Source organism: Heterocephalus glaber, unplaced genomic scaffold (genome assembly GCF_053883595.1).
Source record: "Heterocephalus glaber isolate CG9 unplaced genomic scaffold, H.glaber_assembly_v1.0 deba00001472, whole genome shotgun sequence".
In the NCBI taxonomy this organism is placed as follows: domain Eukaryota; kingdom Metazoa; phylum Chordata; class Mammalia; order Rodentia; family Bathyergidae; genus Heterocephalus; species Heterocephalus glaber.
Window position 1 is genome coordinate 68,719,059 of NW_028258315.1, and position 18,610 is coordinate 68,737,668.

Consider the following 18,610-nt stretch of genomic DNA (forward strand, 5'->3'; position numbering starts at 1 on the left):
ACACACACACACAAAAAGGTCTAAAACACAAAATGTGATAGATTTAGATTCAAAAGCAGTATATAAGAAGACATCATAAATTTTTAGGATTTTTGTTTTGTTTTAGAATTACTGAGTTTTTCCATACTTAAAAGTGCCTTGATATTTAAATAGTCTGCTATTAAATGCAGAACTTATATTCAGTGAACCATTATGAAAAATGTTTGTTAATATAAAGGAGGTTTATTGTACGAATAATGTGAAGGTATGGTATGTTTACTATTTAAGAACAGAGGACTTGAAAGAGTAGATACTGAAGTGTATCACTTACTAGTAGTGTGGCTTTGATCACATAAACTTACCTCTGTGCTCTAATTTCCCCATCTGTCTTAATCTATTCAGGCTGCTATAACAAATACCAGAGATTGGGTACTTATAAATGACAGACATTTATTTCTCACAGTTCTGGAGACCAGACAGTGTAGGGCACCAACAGATTTGGTGTCTGGTGACCTATTTCACAGTTCAAAGATTGTGGTTGTGTCCTCAGGTAGTAGGAACTAAATACTTCTCTGGAGTCTCCTTTATTATGATACCAAGGCCCCACTCATCTCCTAATACTGTACCATCACGTTGGGGATTAGGCTTTCAGTGTATCAATGGGGAGGGAACACAAACATTTAGACCTTTAAAATTTGAGTTATAATAACTGCTTCATTGGTTGTTGAGATTAAAGGAAATAAGATTATTATTAGCTACTAGTTACCATAGTGGTTTTTTTTAACCTACAGTGTTTTTGTTTTTGTCTGTTTTGTTTTCATGCTTGTATTTTCAACATTTCCTTCCATTTGAATACTTGCTTTCTTCTTTTTCCTTCTTCTTTTTTTTTTTTCCGTCTCCTGTAGGCCTATGTCTGTCCACCTAGGTGTAAGTTGATATCTGTGTGTCAGGAATGATCTTGCAGTGCTAATATTCAGTTGCCATATTTGGCAATATTCTGATCATGAACTATTAAGAATAACACCAGCATTAACTAACTCTCCTTGCCTGACAGTAGTGCTGCCACTATTCCTTGTTTCTGTGGTAATAGATGAGGTTTGTATGGTCCTGTTATTCCAGCCTCCAGACACCATTCCCGATCTACTGGTGCCCTCTACGCCCCTGATGTGTATGGGGCCTCAGGTGAAGGATGAGTACATTTTCACTATCATCTGTGCGTTCATCTCAGATTTTGTTTTTTTCAGTTTTCATAGAATAATACTCATTTTTTTAAATTGGTTTGTTTTTATTTAAATTTAATTTGTTGGAGCATACATCACTTGTTTTCTTTTCTTTTCTTTTCCTGCAAGTAACGTTTTCCACTTTATCAACCTTACTTAGCATTTCTTTTACTAGCAAATGGGCATTTTTTTTGTGTAACCTGTTATGTCATTTTTAAATATAAAATTGTTTTATGTTCTTTATGTACTTCATCTTTGTTTATATGTTTAAAAAAAAAACCAAAATGGTGGATGAAGTGTTTTAATTGTAAATGATGGTATACAAAGCAGTTGAAGGAGAGTTCATCTCTGGTTTGTCTTTACATATCTCAGAATGTTGGGCACATAGTAGCCCTTTAACAGATACCAAATGATCTTAATTATAGAATAAAATCAGTCTACCTTGAAGAGGAGATTATAAATGGAGCTTTTCTTCCTAGTGCATTCCTGTTGTGACTTCACTGATCTCCCAGACCATTATTGGTTGAGGATTGATCTTTGTCATGGATTTCTTTGTAGTTTACCCATATGGAGAGACTTGCCTGAACTGACAGAGCTGGATTAATTACAGGGGTATAGTATAGAGGTCTGAGTCCTTACTCTGCCAACCATACATATTTCTACCTGTGGACATAAAGAGTTACTATTCTTTAAATTTATTTCCTATACATTGTCAATAATTTTAATTGCCTTTACCCTTTTATTTGATCAAGAACTCAGTGTGCCCAGAAAAAACAATATTGCTTTTAAAATGCTTTGCCCCATTGGTTTTTTTTCCCCCCTTAAGAGTCTTAAAGTTTCCCAGCCTAACACTATTATAATGCCTGCCTCAAAGTTTTTTTCTTCTTTTGATGAATTAGGTCCAGGGTATGGGATCAGCCAGTCAAGCCGACTGTCATCGTCTGTCAGTGCCATGCGAGTCCTGAACACAGGTTCTGACGTGGAGGAAGCAGTAGCAGATGCCTTGGTACTCTTCTCTATTTCCTTGTTTTTATACATGTTCTACTTATGAAACCAGTATATGAGAAGCCCAGTCTACCTGTGTGGGAAAGGGATAGGAAAGTTCTTCTAGATTGATCCAGGAAGATAAAAATATGAACAATGTAAGAAGCAGAGCAGCATAATTAACTCTTGATCCTTACTAATTAGTCAGAACTTTAAGCCAGGGTCAGTAGTCCTGATGAGTGTCAGAAGCATAAATAGTCATGTCTAATATGGTAATGTGTTTTATGCACTGTAGTATATTTAATGTAAGATGAGACAGAGTGATATACTTGTATATACTTGTAAACATGTAATTGCAAGGTTAATTTAACCTTCAGTATGTAAGGATTATTTTGATTTGTGTTGATTTTGTTTAGTCTTCTGATTATTTGTATTTTTTGAGCTAAGAGAAAGCACAGCCTCAAGACAAATTATAATCAAGATATCGTCCTAATTATTTGTGCCTGACACAATAAGCAGTGAAGTTTAAAAACAAGTTGTACAGATTCATGGTAGTTTGTCAGAAGAGTGCTATACATATATCACTGTTTATTATTTTTCTCACTTAAAATTATGAAGGAAACTCTTTTGAAATGATATATATAATTTATTTGGCAAATTTCCCAAGTCACTTAAGTATGACATTTCCTCTTTTAAATTATGAATTATGGTATTAATCTAATGTTTGAGGAGCATTTACTCAATTCCTTTTTTGCCAGGGTGGGGTGGGAGGTGCTGGAGATTGAATCCAGGGCCTCATACAAACTTACTCAGTTTCTTACCCAGAACTGACAAAAGGGCTCATCTTTGTTTTAAATAAATATATATGTACATTAAGTCTTTAAAAATAGATCTTAACTAGTGTTGACATAGTGCAATTTTTTGCCATAGATTTGGAGGTTTTTTGTTTCTTTTTTTGTTGGTTTTTTTGGTACTTGGGGATCGAACTCGGGACCTTGCACTTGCTAGGGAGGCACAGTGCCACTGAGCTAAATCCCTGGCCCCTTTTTACCATAGATTTGAAAGACAAGTTTTTTTAAAAAATTCGTTAGTAACACCCATAATTTATTGAATATCATTACCTATTTAGTTCTAATAGTCATTATTGCTGAATTTTACCCTTTATCTCAGCCGCTTGATTTTTTTTTTTATAAACTAATATAACAAAGTAGGGATTTTGTTCTCTTAAGCATAGGATATATTGATCACATCTTTTTATGATGATATTTAATAGGTATTTTAAATTTACTATTCTTTATCTCTGTATTCTCAAACTATATTTTCTAGTTTTTTTAATTGGATGATTTACCAGTTCACTTCTGCTTATATAAATATTATAAATTGAATGGGTTATTCTTGAACTATCCCTTATAATACTAAAATAATGTTTTTGAATTATATAGGAATATTTCAGAAACAAAGGCCAAAATATGAATCCCAGTAATTTATTCTTTTTTCATTATTTGCCTAGCACAGATACAACAATTGCAACTATCAATTTGTAAGAAAAAAATTTTCCCACTGTTAATCCTAATTTGAACCTAGGTAAAATTAGAGAAATAAAATTAAATTTGGAAATAACAAAAGGATGCAAGTAGGAAGAATATTTGAGATTCTTTGGGAAAACTGGTTATGGTAATATTTTTAGTTCAGATATTTCTATTTCATCTGAAGGATATTGATATGATTGAAGATATAGCCTGCTAATAAGCAGTTATTTTGTATTTATATGTTTAAAAACTTAATGTTTCTGGTCATGGGCATTGTTAATGCCTACTTCACTGTGCTGTTTAGCAAAATGTTCTTCATTATTTTCAATTTCTTTCTTTAAACATTTACTGCTCTCAGCTCTTAGGAGACATACGGACTAAGGTATAGACATTATTTTCTGATGTCTTATGATAACATGAATTTTTTTCTTTATTTCATCAATTTAAGATATGATTTTCTATGAAAATTAGAGTAGTAAAAATCCTTAGACATACATCTGCTTTTCTACAGTGTGATTATCAAGAGGGAGATACTGCCTGAATAAAGGGTCTTATGGGATTGCTAGTTTTTTCAACCCAACTACTAATTCAAATGAGATGAAATCATTTCCAGCAATCTTTATTACAAAATTGAACCTGGGCCCCAACACAGGAAACATCACAGTATTTCCCTTCTAAATTAAGTTGGTGTCCTTCCATCAAATGAGGGGAGCAAGTGCTAGAAACATTATAAAACTATTTTAAGTTCAAATCATATTTCTGATTTTTTGACTGTGGAGAACCTATAGTCACTTGGAAGTGTTTTAAATTACTGTATTTAATATGTTTTATTGAAATATCTTTACCAGCCAAAATCCAAATATCACATTACATAGATTTGTTTCCATTCTTCCAGTGGAAATCTCAAATGACTTATTCTCCCTCATCCCATTTTTCATATCCAAGGTATAATTGTCTGTTACAAAACTTAAATTGTAAACCTTAGATGTAAAGAAATGAAAGGAATCTGAATATGCTTTCTCATATTAAAGTGGATGGTATAGGTACATTGAGAAAACATGGAAGACCCTTAAGGATCTTGCCTCCTAAAAATAACAGTTAGCAGAACAATTTCTCAATCATTCTTTATATTTCACTTCAAACATGGGGTTGGATACAAGGGAAGAATGGCAAGACAAGTGGTAGTGGAGGTAAAAGACTGGGAAAGAGACTAGGAAAGTCAGGACAAGTGAGACTTACATAGTGGAAATACATGCACATTTCTGATCCATTGTACTCCTGCTCTAATAAGGTAATATATTCTTCTTACCAAGTTGAATTTCTAGTAAGTTCCTGTTAGTTTTATATTCTAATAGCTCTTGGTTTTCCATGAAGAAGATTAAGGAAAAAACTCCACATATTTTAACATTTCCCACTCTAGTTATCTGAACTTTCATGTAGTCTTACTGTTCCTCTACCACTTAGTAGTTAAAGAATATTTCACCTTCTACTAACTTCTAAAATGTGCTTCCTGAACAAAAATTAAATGTTGATATTTTATAACTATAGGGATTAGCAGCATGCTTTGTACTGGTTTTAAAACAGAAACCAGTCCTTTTGTGATCAATAGTTACTATGAAATATCAATATCTTTTTAGCTACTGCTAATGACATTCTTTATATATAACAGAAAAAACCTGCTCGAAGAAGATATGACTATGGAGTACATTCAGATGATGATGCCAACAGTGATGCTTCCAGTGCTTGTTCAGAACGCTCCTATAGTTCTCGAAATGGTAGTATTCCTACATACATGAGGCAGACAGAAGATGTGGCAGAAGTGCTCAATAGATGCGCTAGTTCCAATTGGTCAGAAAGAAAGGAGGGCCTCCTGGGTCTACAGAACTTACTAAAAAATCAGAGAACATTAAGGTGAGCCGTGTTGTCTTAAAATAATTATTCTGTCAGGTTAGCACTTTTTGGCTTTATTTCTATAACACTGTAGAGATAATGGTATAGAAACACACTTATCCTAAATTCAGAGGTTGCATTAAACTTTTTTTCTAAGCCTCATTCCTTTAGAAAGGTCTTATAGTTTATGAAACAGTTTTTAATTTGCTTGCTTTATTTGAAGAAGCATTTTTAAATGAAACTATATATTAAAAATATTACTATTTTATAAAATGAACAATATTGTTAATTTTATGTTTTTGTGTTTGTTTGTTTGTTTTGTACTAGGGATCGAACTCGGGTCCTTGTGCTTGCACAGCAGGCAGCGAAACCACTGAGCTAAATCCCTGGCTATATTGTTAATTTTAGAAATCAACATAAATAATAAGTTCTGGGAATATAGCTCAGTGGTAGAGCGGTTGCCTAGTGTGTGCAAGGCCCTGGGTTTAATCACCAGTACTGGGGTGGAGGGGAGATACCTGTTTTCTTTCCTTTACAATGTCTTTAACTTTTTTCCCATCTCATTCATTGCCCTTGTCCATATAATGTTTAAACCTTTATAACTGACCCCTTTAAAAATCGTAGCTTCAGATAATTTCATAGATTTGAGTGTGATGGAAGGTAGAAGGCAACTTTCTGACTTGATACCTGTGAAATCAGGATTTAATACATTTGCTGTGTATTTGTTTTAGGAAGTATTACAATTATGTAATTTAAAATAAATATTTATGAATTACTTAATGTATTTTCATGTACACAATATCACATTTCATGACTCACTGCAGTAAATCATCAAAATATTATCTAGGTTCCTCAGGAGTAATTTAATGATAGGTTCAGTGTATCATTTTAGTGACAGAATAAGCTTTAGAAAAATTTTAGATCCTAAGTGGCAAAATTTAAAAAATATATGAACACTTAAAAGAATAAAATATGTGTACTGGGACTGCCTCAGAAATTTTTCCTGTTCTGCTACATTACTGGATGCAATTGTGTTTCTTTTCCGAACTTCCAACCTTTGTAATAGTGTAGTTTACAACAAGTAAATCCCACAAATTTCTCAATTTTGAGGGCTGATTGGTTGTTGTGGTTATTATTGTTAATGAAATGTAATTATATGTAAGCTTACCTTTAAATGACTCCAACCTACATCAAGATATTAATTACCCACCTTATTATTTTTGGCAGTCGAGTTGAACTGAAAAGATTATGTGAAATTTTCACAAGAATGTTTGCTGATCCTCATGGCAAGGTATGTTTTAGTATGGATGATTATTTACTCCAAATGGCCCCAAAATAAGTAAAATAATAGGAGAAAGCTGCAAGTCATTTTTATTGTACTATTGATCCAAAATTATAGTAATATTTTCAAACATAATTAAACCTAAATGGCTGATATCAAATGTAATTGAGAAAGTGCTCTTTCATAGCCATTCATGGTACTCTAAAGCGAGATTTTCTGATAGTGAAAACTGAAGAGTATAATTATAAGCACAGCTTTTTATAATTTAGTGAGGGGTGAGTATATTTTATATTATTTAAAGAATTTTATTATTTGTAAAGGATATAAATAAACAAGTTGAAAAAGTTTCACATTTCATTCAGTTTTCCTTCTGTGAGTATTAGAGCATTAATGTAAATATATTTTTATCTTGGAAAAACAGTTTTGTAGAAAAGAATTGCCATTAAATAACAAAAAAGAATCAAATGCACCTATAATCAGACCTTGGTAATAATATAAAAGAAGAAACATTTCATTCATTAAAATAATGTTTAGTTTTTAATATTGGTTCAAATATATTTAAGTACTTATGCATAATTGCATGTATACTGTAAATTTTGGTTTATCTCAATGTGTAATACTGTAACAAAAATGAATTCAATTATTCTGTTTCCAGCAGTGTGTTTGGGAGCTGTAAAATTTATTGTATCTTCCTTTAGGACTCAAGTGGCTACAGGAGAATTTCTAACCTAAATGAGAGGGAGTTGTGGCGAAGATATTATTAAAACAAAATAACTACTTCCATTTTACTTTTCTACACATCATTTTCTCATTTTTTGGTATTTTCATTATTTATGACACTATTTAAAGAAATTAAAATCCCACAATAAATTAAAATCCAACTAATGATTTAAATCCAGTGAGGTACATATTTTTTTTAATTGCTTATACATTAAAACAATATTTTTCAAAGGTTATTCTCTATCATAAGTATATTTCTTTTATCTGAAGATAAAAGGTCTCATTAAAAGACAAAAACAAATACATTTGGTAAGCAGTTTATTAACTAAAATTTTTAAAGTTTATAATTGTCAAACTGATAATGTAGATAACTGTACCATTGTATATCAATGTTGCTATCATTAATTGCAGCTGAAAGTCTTGCTTTAATATAAAGAGTCTATCAATTTTGAATAAATTATCTTTGATATCAGTTGCCAGTATAAACCAAGGGGCAAGATAGTTATCTGAGTGAGCCTATTTTAATTAACACTGTGTTCAACTTTGAAAAATACAGTTATTAAATATCTTCAGTAAGTGATACAATTCATCACTGTTGGAAAGTATAAGACCAAGGCTGAATTATTTCTTGGGTCATAATTTTTTACATTTTTTAGGGCAATAATGCAATGTAGTTGGATGCTTGGATCTAGGCAATGATAAAGAGAAACATTTTAGAAGATCAAATAGGAAAGCTGAGTTTGATATTGGTAAGGAATTGAAATGGAACACAAATGTTGGCCTCCCTTAATAGATGTGGAAAACCAGCTATATTTCTGCTGTGAAGTATAGTCACCAAAGGTGACTTCTAGTTTTTCTTCTTAAGGTTTTAAATAACATAAAATTATTATTGACCCACCTGGTTTTGTTTCTTAGTTTGGGGTTTAGATTTTTTTAGGCAGTTCTTACATATTGGGAAAGTTTTTGCTTTTGTTTGTTTTTTTGTTTGGCAATTACATTAGCTTTTTGTTGCTTGGACAAAATACCAGACATAGCCAATTTGAAGGAGAAAGGGTTTATTTTGGCTCATAACTTCAAAGATTTCAGTCCATGATCAGCTGGCTGCACAGCAGAAACATGGCAGAAGCTCATGGCAAGGGAAAGTTTCTTACTAGAAAGTGAAAATCAAGAAACAGCCAGAGAGGAAAGGGCCAGGGACCAGATATTGTTTCCAGGACCCCCCAAACACACATAGAAGTTTGCTTTACTAATCTCGTAGGCATCTCTTGAGCCAATGAAGTTGACAGTCAAGATTAACTATCACAGAGATTGTCCATCACTGGCACTACTAATAGTGTAATTTTTTATTTTTATTTTTTTAAATTTTTTTGGTACTGGGGATCGAACTCGAGTCCTTGCGCTTGTGAAGCAGGCGGTGAAACCACTGAGCTAAATCCCCAGCCAAATAGTATAATTTTGTGACAATAAATTGAACATATCAACATGCTATTCTGAGCTTGAAATGTAAGGATCTGATTTGTATTTTTTGCATTCTATCATGATATTATAAGTAACAGATATGCCCCTCTCCTTTATAATGTTATCTGTAAAGTACCAACAGTTCCATCTTCAGGGTCCTATAACTTCTTTAGATATCATTTTTTCTTTCCAAATGCAATTTTGTTCTGTATCAGAGATCAGCTAGTAATTTTTGCAAATATTTGTGGCTTTGTCAGCTATTCAACTCTGCCATTTTAACATGAAAGCATCCATAGTCTGTAACAAGTGAGTATCTCTGGGTTGCAGTAAAACTGTTTATAAACATTGAAATTTGAATGTTCATATAGTTTTCATGTGTCACTAGTCTTCTGATTATATTTAAAATTTTTAAAACCATTCTTAGTTTGAAGTCTGTAATTTGCTAACCCCTTTTTATATGGCTAACTCTTTGTCACTGACACTAATATAGAAACATAAGTTTAGGAACTTGTATTCTTGCAGCTCATGACACTTGTTAAAGGCTACGACCCTTAAAGGTAAACTCTGCTGGCCCCTGCAAGTGAAGTCATGCAGTTTAACATATTTCTGGTGTGTTCATACCTGATCTGTGGCTCGTGTCTGAGCACTCAGTAATACTGGGCAGTTCCTTCTCTCATTGTTTTTTTCTGTCCCCTATGAAGTCTGTCAAATACTCTCTGTCCTAAAAACCCAGCCCTGCTTATTTCCCCACTCAACCTCATGCCCTAGCATATATCCTAGCCTCTGAGGTTACCAGTAGAGTAGAAGCCATCAAGCAGAAACTTGTTTCCTGCCACTGACTACAAGCTTAACTGCACATCAACCCATTCTGACTTTCTGTATTCCCTCCTTTTGAAATAATGATCTCACCCTGAAACTGCATTGGTAGCTACATGAATATCCTTTCTTTTGCCAGTATAAGCTCATCTGCTTAGGTTTCCAGGAATTTCGCATAAATTTCAATTTACTGATTGATTTCCTCTTTTTGTTTTTCAACTTTGTTGTGAATTTATTCTTTATTCAGATCTACCTTTTTTTTTTTTGAAACAGACTCTTGCTACATAGTTCAGACTGGCCTTGAACTTACTAGGCCAGGCTAGCCTCAAACTTGTGGTGATCCTCCTGCCTACGCCTCCAAGTGCTAGATTACAGGCATGCACCACCGCACCTGGCCTCAGATGTACCTTTTCTTTCATTTAAGGAATGTGGCATGGGATAGGAGAAAAGATAGGTTTTTCTGTTATACCTAATCCAGTCTTCCTCACACCATTTCTTTTATTCTTCTTTTCAAACACCTATCAGCTGGTTTTACTAATATTGATGTTACGTAGAATGTTTCCCTAGGCCCTCTTTTTCACACTATACCTTCCTGAAGCTTCCTTAACTGCCTCCCAGATATGTATTTCCATCCTGTTTTTCTTCTGCACTTAGTTGCATCACTGTTCCTTACATTCATCCCTCAGTATCTGTATATATGTTCCAGGACCAACATCCCTCCCCAAACCCCCATGGAAACCAAAATCTAGGTACAGTGTAATCAAAAAATGCAGTGAATGTTTAAATTTTATTTTAAAGATTTATTGCAGTAAACTATAGCCAGGCATGGTGGCACACATCTGTAGTACCAGCGCACAGGAGGCAGGGACCCTGGGGTACATAGTGATTTCAAGGCCAGTCTGACCTACATAGCGAGACCCTGTCTCAAACAAAAAAAAGTTTTATTACACTAAAAGACACATTTCCATTAATTCCCCTAAAAATGCTTCCCCTCACTTTGAACACATTTATCCCATTGTTCTTGCCACTTTTTGAAGCAATTCTGGAAGTTCTCTTTCGGGTCTTTAGTTGAATTGTCATGACTACCTCAGTGTCCTGCATTGATTGAAAGCATTTACCTTTCATAGTCATTTTGACTTTTGGAGTAGAGCCAGAAGTCACACAGTGCCAGATCTAGGGAATAATGTGGATGAGGACACACTTTAATGTTTTTACAAGCCAGCCTTTCCATTGAATGGCACTTGGCAATATTCACTGTATTTCTTTTTTTTTTTTTTGGTACCAGGGATCGAACACAGGATCTTGCACTTGCGAGGCAGGCGCAGTGCCACTGAGCTACATCCCCGGCCCCACTGTATTTTTTTTAATCACACCTCATAAAGACACTAACAAAAGATTTCCAGAAATGCATCAGAAAATGGCAAGGACGATGGGATAAGTGTGTTTGCGGGTGGGGGGGGGGTATTTTGTGGAAAAATTAGTGGCAATGTGTCTTTTACCATGTAGTTTTTAAAAATTTAAATATTAATTATATATTTCGATCACCTCTTAATCGCTCGTCCTTTATATAAAATAGCATTGTGTTTGCATAACCTAAGCACATCTTCCCACGTACTTTAAATCATCTCTAGTTTACTTGTAATACCTAATACAATGTGAATACTTTGTGAATAGTTGTTTTACTTATTGTTTAGGGAATAATAATAAAAATGTTTGTTTATGTTTAATATAGATGCATTTTTTAAAAACATTTCAATCCATGCTTGGTTGAAACCATGGATATAGTATACACAGATACAGAGGACTGTATCTTCAACCTCAAAACTACTCTTCCTCCTCCATTGCTTTATCTTATTAAATAACACTACCATCACTTGGTCACCCAAGTAAAGAACTTGGCATTATTCTAGAAATATCCTTTGACTCTATTAATTTAACCCTTTAAATATCTCTGTTTATGCTACTAATTCAGGGCATAATCATCTTTTAAAAAATTTATTACTGCATGTTTGCAGTACATAAAGATTGTATTCAGGCTGGGGATATAGCTCAGTGGCACCACGCCTGCCTGGCAAGCACAAGATCCAGAGTTTGATCCCTGGTACTGGAAAAAAAAAAAGGTTGTATTCATTCTGAGGAATAGGCATATAACACACTTAACTTTTTTTTTTTGGTACTGGGGATCGAACTTAGGTCCTTGTGCTTGTGAGGCAGGCGGCGGTGCCACTGAGCTAAATCCCCAACCCAGTTTCAACTCTGTTTATGTCCCCTTCCCCTCTACCCATGTTTTGTTGTTACCGCTGCCACCATCGTTGTTATTGTTACTGTTTGCCAGCATCAGATTTATTAATTTTTAAGTCTTTTTCAATTTGTCACAAACATATTAACTGCCAGACTAACAGATCAAAAAGCATATAAAACACATAAAATGTTTTTACTTAATCAAGGTACACTTTTATATATAAGAGCACAATCATCTTTTGTCATTGCACCCCTTTCATCTTCCACACTGGATGCTTTAGTAATCTTGCTAAAAGATCAATCTTTTATACTACCTTAAAGCCCTTAAGAAAATGTCCAAACAAAGCCTGTCAGTTTTGCATCTATTCCCTCTTCTCAACTCAGCCTGTGTTCATTTTGGCACATGTGCCATGTCCTATTCCTTACAGCTTGAAGTATATCATCATGCACACTTTCCTTTTTTCCTCAGTTTAGCATCCTTGTGGCCCTGCTTAGATAGCACGTTTTCTCAAGAGTGGATTAAATCACCACTCAGAGTTGGAATTTCTTCTCTGTAACCTCAGGTGTCCCAAAAATCTTGCAGAGCAGAAACTGTACAAAGACTTGCCCCTAAAGTGAACCTTAGTGTTTGCTAGACACCTTATACCATTAGCAGTGGTTGGGTAGATTTTCCCATGTGCTTTTAGATTTAAGTCAGTATTTCCATCTCTATGTTAACAGACTCTGGGTAGCAGCTGGCTTCCATAATAAGTGAAAGTTGTCCTCCTTTTTGCCCAACATAGTTGAGACTATCCCTTGTCCCCAGCAGAAACAGGACACTTAAGAGAACATGGTTGTGAGCAGCAGTCCATATCCTTCAGTGAGGACCACCTGCTCCAGCCCCCAGAATATTTTACTGTGATTTTTTTTTTTAAACAAAAGGTCTGTGTCCATCTAAAATATAAGGCAGGGTCGGGGATTTAGCTCAGTGGTTCCACTGGCTGCCTCACAAGCAGAAGGTCCTGAGTTCAATCCCCGGTACCAAAAGAAAAAAAGAATTTATATAAAATATGAAGCATGCTATAGTATACATTACAGATAGTCTAGAAAAGAACTTTTCCTGAGTACAGAAAATCCTGAGGTAGATGCAGGATTTTTCCTGGGATAGGAATAATGTAGTTAGTAAATACAGTTTCAAAGTTGAAGTTATTTGTTGTCTGTAATTTGTTAGTGAACTTTTTACTTCATATATGTAGTTGTCCCCTGGGATCCTTGGGGGATTGATTCCAGGATCCTCTGCAGTAAAATAAAACAGTGTAGTATTTCCATCTAACCTGCACACATCCTCCCACTTAAAATCATCTCTACATTACTTATAATACCTAATGCAATATAAATGTTGTGTAAATATTTGTTAAAGTGTATTATTTAGGGAATAATGACCAAAAAAAATCTGTACATGTTCAGCACAGATATAGTTTCTTGCCCAAATATTTTTGGTCCCCAGGTGGTTGAATCCTCAGATTTGGAATCTGTAAATACAGAGGGATACCTGCATAAAAATAGGTGACCTAACCAGGATATATGGATGACAGTAATTTACTCTATGAAGAAGCAGGTGTGTAACGCAAAGCCTTTTAATGTTTTCATAAGAGAGCCAGCACCACACAGTAATGAAGTATGGACAGTGGAACTGGATTGCTTACTTAGTTCAAATCCCGTCTCATATACTTATTAACACTTGATTTCTTAATCTATAAAACAGATTTTATAGTAATATCTACCTCCTAAGATTGTGATAATGATTAAATGAGTTAATATATGTAAAACCCTTAGAACATACCAAATACCATATAAATTTTAAAACATCTAATTTATATTTAAAAATAAATAAAGAGTTCAGGGCAGATATTTATTTTGACTACTCTGGAACCACTGTTTTCCCTCAAGTGTAAGCGCTGTCAGCTGTCCAAAATCATCCTGTGGCTCTGACATTTGACTGTGAGGAGGAACTCTGAATAAAGTCACCCTCATGGAGGTGTATGCTAAGAATTGGCAATTTATGATCTTTTGTAATCTTACCTCTTGACCATGCTTCTGAGTCTTGGATTGCTAGGGAGTTTAATCTGTGACAACTAAACTGGAGCCCAGTTGCATGCCCTGCTTAGGAAGGTCACATCTCTTCTCCTGAAAAGTGTTCTGGGTAGCTCAGATGCTCTTAGTCTTTGAAGCAGGAGCCTGTAACACACATCTTACCTAGGGAATATGAAAATTTGTGGTATAAACAGTTAACCTCCAAACAACAGTAATTGTTTCAGACCTTCATAAGAAATAATTTAACTTGGAAAGTATTACTGGGGAGGGGTATTCTAGATACTACAATATTTAGGACTAAATATTGGTACTGTTCAGATATGAGAATGAGTTTCTGTTTATTCTTGGGTTCTTTCCAGAAGTTGAGTCACAAGGAATACTAGGATCTACAGAAGAAGAGATTTTGTTTCCATTTTTTAAATTTCCTCAACAAGAAAGTGAAAGAGAAACATAGGACAATCATATATTCTTCTCCCATACTATTCATTTAATTCTTGTTTTAAAAACTATTTTGAGTTTTTCATAAAACTTTGAAAAACATTTGTCACTTTTATTTTCTAAGTGTTGTTCTTCCATACAGGAACTTTGCATTGATGGCGACTAATTTGTGTGTTTTTCTTTTTTTCTTTTTTTCCTTTTGCATGCTGTCCCCTGTGTTGGAACTCTCAATAGAGAGTAAGTTGGTTCAATATTTGTTGGAAGCCTAACTTTACTGCATGACTGTGAAATTAACCCTTTTTCTCTTGGTTTCTCTCCCAAAGAGTTCATGCAGTGTTGGACCCTTTGCAATCCACGAAATGCTAGTTGCAGTTATGCGAACTCATTCTGTTTGGAGATGTGCTTTTTAATCTACTAATTAATCTAATTTGATTATGTTCTTCTGTTCTGTATTTGATGACTGGCACACTTAAGATATAAGGAAGTTTTAAGAAAAGGCCGCCTCAATTGTAATAGCTCAAGTATGTAATTTTATCCCAACAAATTAATTTTGAGATATGTAAGATTATAAATTAATTTTACTGAAGGTTTAAAAATAAATCCCAAGTTTCACATTTTTTTAAAAGTTAGCTCTTACCCCCCAGCATGTACTTTCTTCTATTTTTTTGTCATTTCCAAAACAGCAAATAGGGCCTTGATTCTCAACAAGTATTATAGCATATCCATTTTTCCCTTTAATCCTAGGTAAGGAAATGGGAGAATATCAACATCTGAGAGGTAGTACACTTTGTAGAAAGGTAGTTGAGTAAGAAATTTTGTGCAAAATTTCCAACATTATGGATAAAATGTATTGAAAATATATGGATATATACATATGTATGTGTGTATATATGGTCAATTAGTAACACTGATAGGATATAAGTATTTTTGAAGAGTAATAATTCTGTTCTGTATGTGAAGTATTATAAATAGCATTTTATGTTTTTATTTAGCTGCTCACATTATGTTTAACCAAAAGAAAGTTCTGCTTCAAATAGTTAGAATTCTTCTTGAAAGAAATAGCGGTTAAGATCTTGACAGAGAAAAAGTTAAATAGCACCATAAATAGCTAGTCTTAACTGTAAGTTCTAATTGGAGAAGATCAGTGACTGTTATTTAAAGTAGTCCAAGAAGCTTCTTGGCTGAGACTTCAGTATTAAACTTTGTGGAGACTCACATACTGTATGTGAATGAATGGCGGGGAGGAGTAGGAAATTGGAAATTACAACAGATATGAATGAAGAGGGAGGAATAAAGAATGTATATTACCAGATACCCCCATTTCTATTTTGGAGACTTAGAACCCTCTATAAGGGTTCAAACATTATCCTATAGGCAATGAGGGGACATTTAAGGATTTTTTGTTTCTATCAAAATAATCATATCACAAATACAACCTGCAGGCTATATCTGCCCTGCTGTCTGTTTTTGTAAATAAAATTACATTCAAATTCATCCATGCTGGTTTATTTATGTGGAGTCTGTGGTCATGCTACAGTGGCAGGGTTGAGTAGTTGCAAGTCCATGTGGATTGAAAAGCCTTGGATAATTGCTATCAGCTTTTTATAAAAATAATTTAATGACTCCTGCTATAGAGGAAATATAAAGGTTAAAGTCAGATTAGTGCAGTAATCCAGATCTGAAGTCAGCAAAGCTTGATACCTGTAACAATGGTGTGATGACACATTTTAAGGCCAAAAGAGACCTGTTGTGGAGATTCTGGGCCTCATAGGATAGAATAGAGAGGCCTAGTTGAGGAGTTCACACTTGTGATGAAGACCGAATCAAGATAAAGACATTTAGGATTTAAAAGAATTCCTGGCAAGAAAGAAGGGCAATAACAAAAAGAAAACAGTGTCAAGCTACAGGAATGGCCAAGCATTTTGAATTTTAAGAAAAAACTATTACACATCACAATTAGGAGATGAGAAGTGGGTGCAATAGGATGGAAGCTAAAGAAATAATTCCTGGGCTGGTGTCTTTTGCTTCTGTAAGCGAAGGATTTAAGTACAGAATAAAAGATAGTAGAAGAGACCATGCTTTACAGAGCAAGAATACAGAATAGGAAGATTAGCTTTAAAATGAATAAAATTGATTCTTCTTTGGAGAAATTATTATTAGAATGTTTAGTATAGTAGAATGCAAATTGAGGGAAAAGTCAGTGGAGAATGTTGTGTTGAAAGACAGTAAAGTTGATGAGGTAAGCCATTTAGCCACAAAGTGATAGAATAAAACTGAAAACCAAGGGAGTTAAGTGCTGGCCCAGCCACTGTCCATCTGTGAAATGTTGAATGAGTCACTTAATTTACAACTTCTCTGCTTACTTATCCATAAAATGGGAGGATTGACTTAAGCATTTTAATGTTTGTATGTTTTTCAGGATGGAATTTACATATAGAAAAGTTTAAAATTGGACTCCTCAGGAGAATACAGAAGCATTGAAGCCAGGTGTGATAGCACATACCTGTAATCCTATCTGCTCAGGAGACTGAGACAGGAGAATCACAAGTCAAGCCTGGGCAATTTAGGAAGACCTTGTCTCGAAATTCTAAAAGGGGGGTGTGGGGGGCTGGGGCTATAGCTCAGCACTCTCTGGGTTCAGTTCTTAATACCACAATAATAAGAGTTGACACAAGAGTGAAAGTGAACTACCTAATTAAAAATTAGAGTTATGTGCTAGTAAACCAGCTTTAGGGAAGAGGAGAGTCTTAGTTTGTAATGTTTGCCAATTTTTGAAGTACAAATACTCCTACTGTGGCTAATTTCAATACCTCACATAATTCCTGAAATCACTCCACATCGCTGAACAGTGTGTCAGGTAACCAATAAGAGTGGATGCCAGATTAGATACATGCATTTATCATAGACTAGGTCTTATAAAGTTTCTCAACAGTACTCCAGGCTCAGAGGAGAGGACCAGAGACAGTTTAAGCAAAGTACGTACTCATCCAAATTTGAAACCATGTTTGAGAGATGTGGTTGGGGGTGGGGAGGAGTAGGACCAGAGTTAAAGGAATCTGTATTGTAAAATAAAAACCTAGTTGAGACACTACCTGGGGACCAGAGAGTGCTAGAAAATTTAAAGTAATCATAGTTTCTGCTTATACAAATATATAATATCTTAAGCAAAGTGTATTTTTTAGTTTTTAACTTTTTCAAATGTTATAGCTTAGTTACAATTCTAACAGAAAAATCCTTCATTTTTAACAGAAGAGGGAGAAGAAGTTTGTACATAACTCTATAAAGGAAATCCAAGAAAAAAAATATACATTGAAAGGCAAACTATTCAAATTAGCATAATTACTTTTGAAATTAAGTATTTTTAAATCAATAGATTTAATCTGTTCTGATTGTGACTCATCACAATGCATCATGGCTGAGCATCTTAAGAGTTTTTTCCTCTTTACAAAGAGGAAAATTTTCCAGTGTTGTATTGAATTTCTTGTGAAGAGATACAAGCTTGTTGTGGGTAACTTTTTATAAAAATTTTTTAAACTGGTAGACTAATGTTAACTAAATGTAAAACCCATAAATAGAAATGGATAATAATAGCTTGCCATTAGGACTTTTTTTTAAATCACTAAAATTTAGCTATAGACTTTTATTTTAGGTAACACTTTATTTATCATAGATAAATTACTTTAGGGGCAGTTTTACTAAAAAACATGTTGTACCAAAAAGTTTGTGACAATTGTCATTTTGAGAAATCTGAGGATTCTCTAATTAGCCCATTACGTCAAATAAATTTTATACTTTAAGGTAGCTCTTAATGTAGTCATCCCTTACTCACTCAATGCTGCTTTTCCAAAAAGCTGAGAGTAAGACTATGGATAGTTCCTTTCCTTACATTTCTTTTTTTTGGAACCGGGGATTGAACTTGGGTCATTGTGCCTGCGCAGCAGGCGGCGAAACCACTGAGCTAAATCCCCAGCCCTCCCTAT

General features: G+C 34.2%; 1 protein-coding gene across 48 annotated transcripts in view; it reads left to right on the plus strand.

Moving 5' to 3' along the window:
* Window positions 1-18,610, plus strand: part of Clasp2 (cytoplasmic linker associated protein 2) — a 216,242-nt gene that overhangs the window by 145,862 nt on the left and 51,770 nt on the right. For 18 of the 48 annotated variants that reach the window (XM_021238757.2, XM_087181377.1, XM_087181378.1 and 15 more), the window contains 5 exons: window positions 1,099-1,161; window positions 2,099-2,205; window positions 4,071-4,094; window positions 5,382-5,623; window positions 6,830-6,893. In XM_021238757.2, the coding sequence (XP_021094416.1) occupies window positions 1,099-1,161; window positions 2,099-2,205; window positions 4,071-4,094; window positions 5,382-5,623; window positions 6,830-6,893 (500 nt within the window). The remainder of the gene's footprint in view (window positions 1-1,098; window positions 1,162-2,098; window positions 2,206-4,070; window positions 4,095-5,381; window positions 5,624-6,829; window positions 6,894-18,610) is intronic. The other 30 variants (XM_087181384.1, XM_087181390.1, XM_087181397.1 and 27 more) reach the window with 3 other exon arrangements.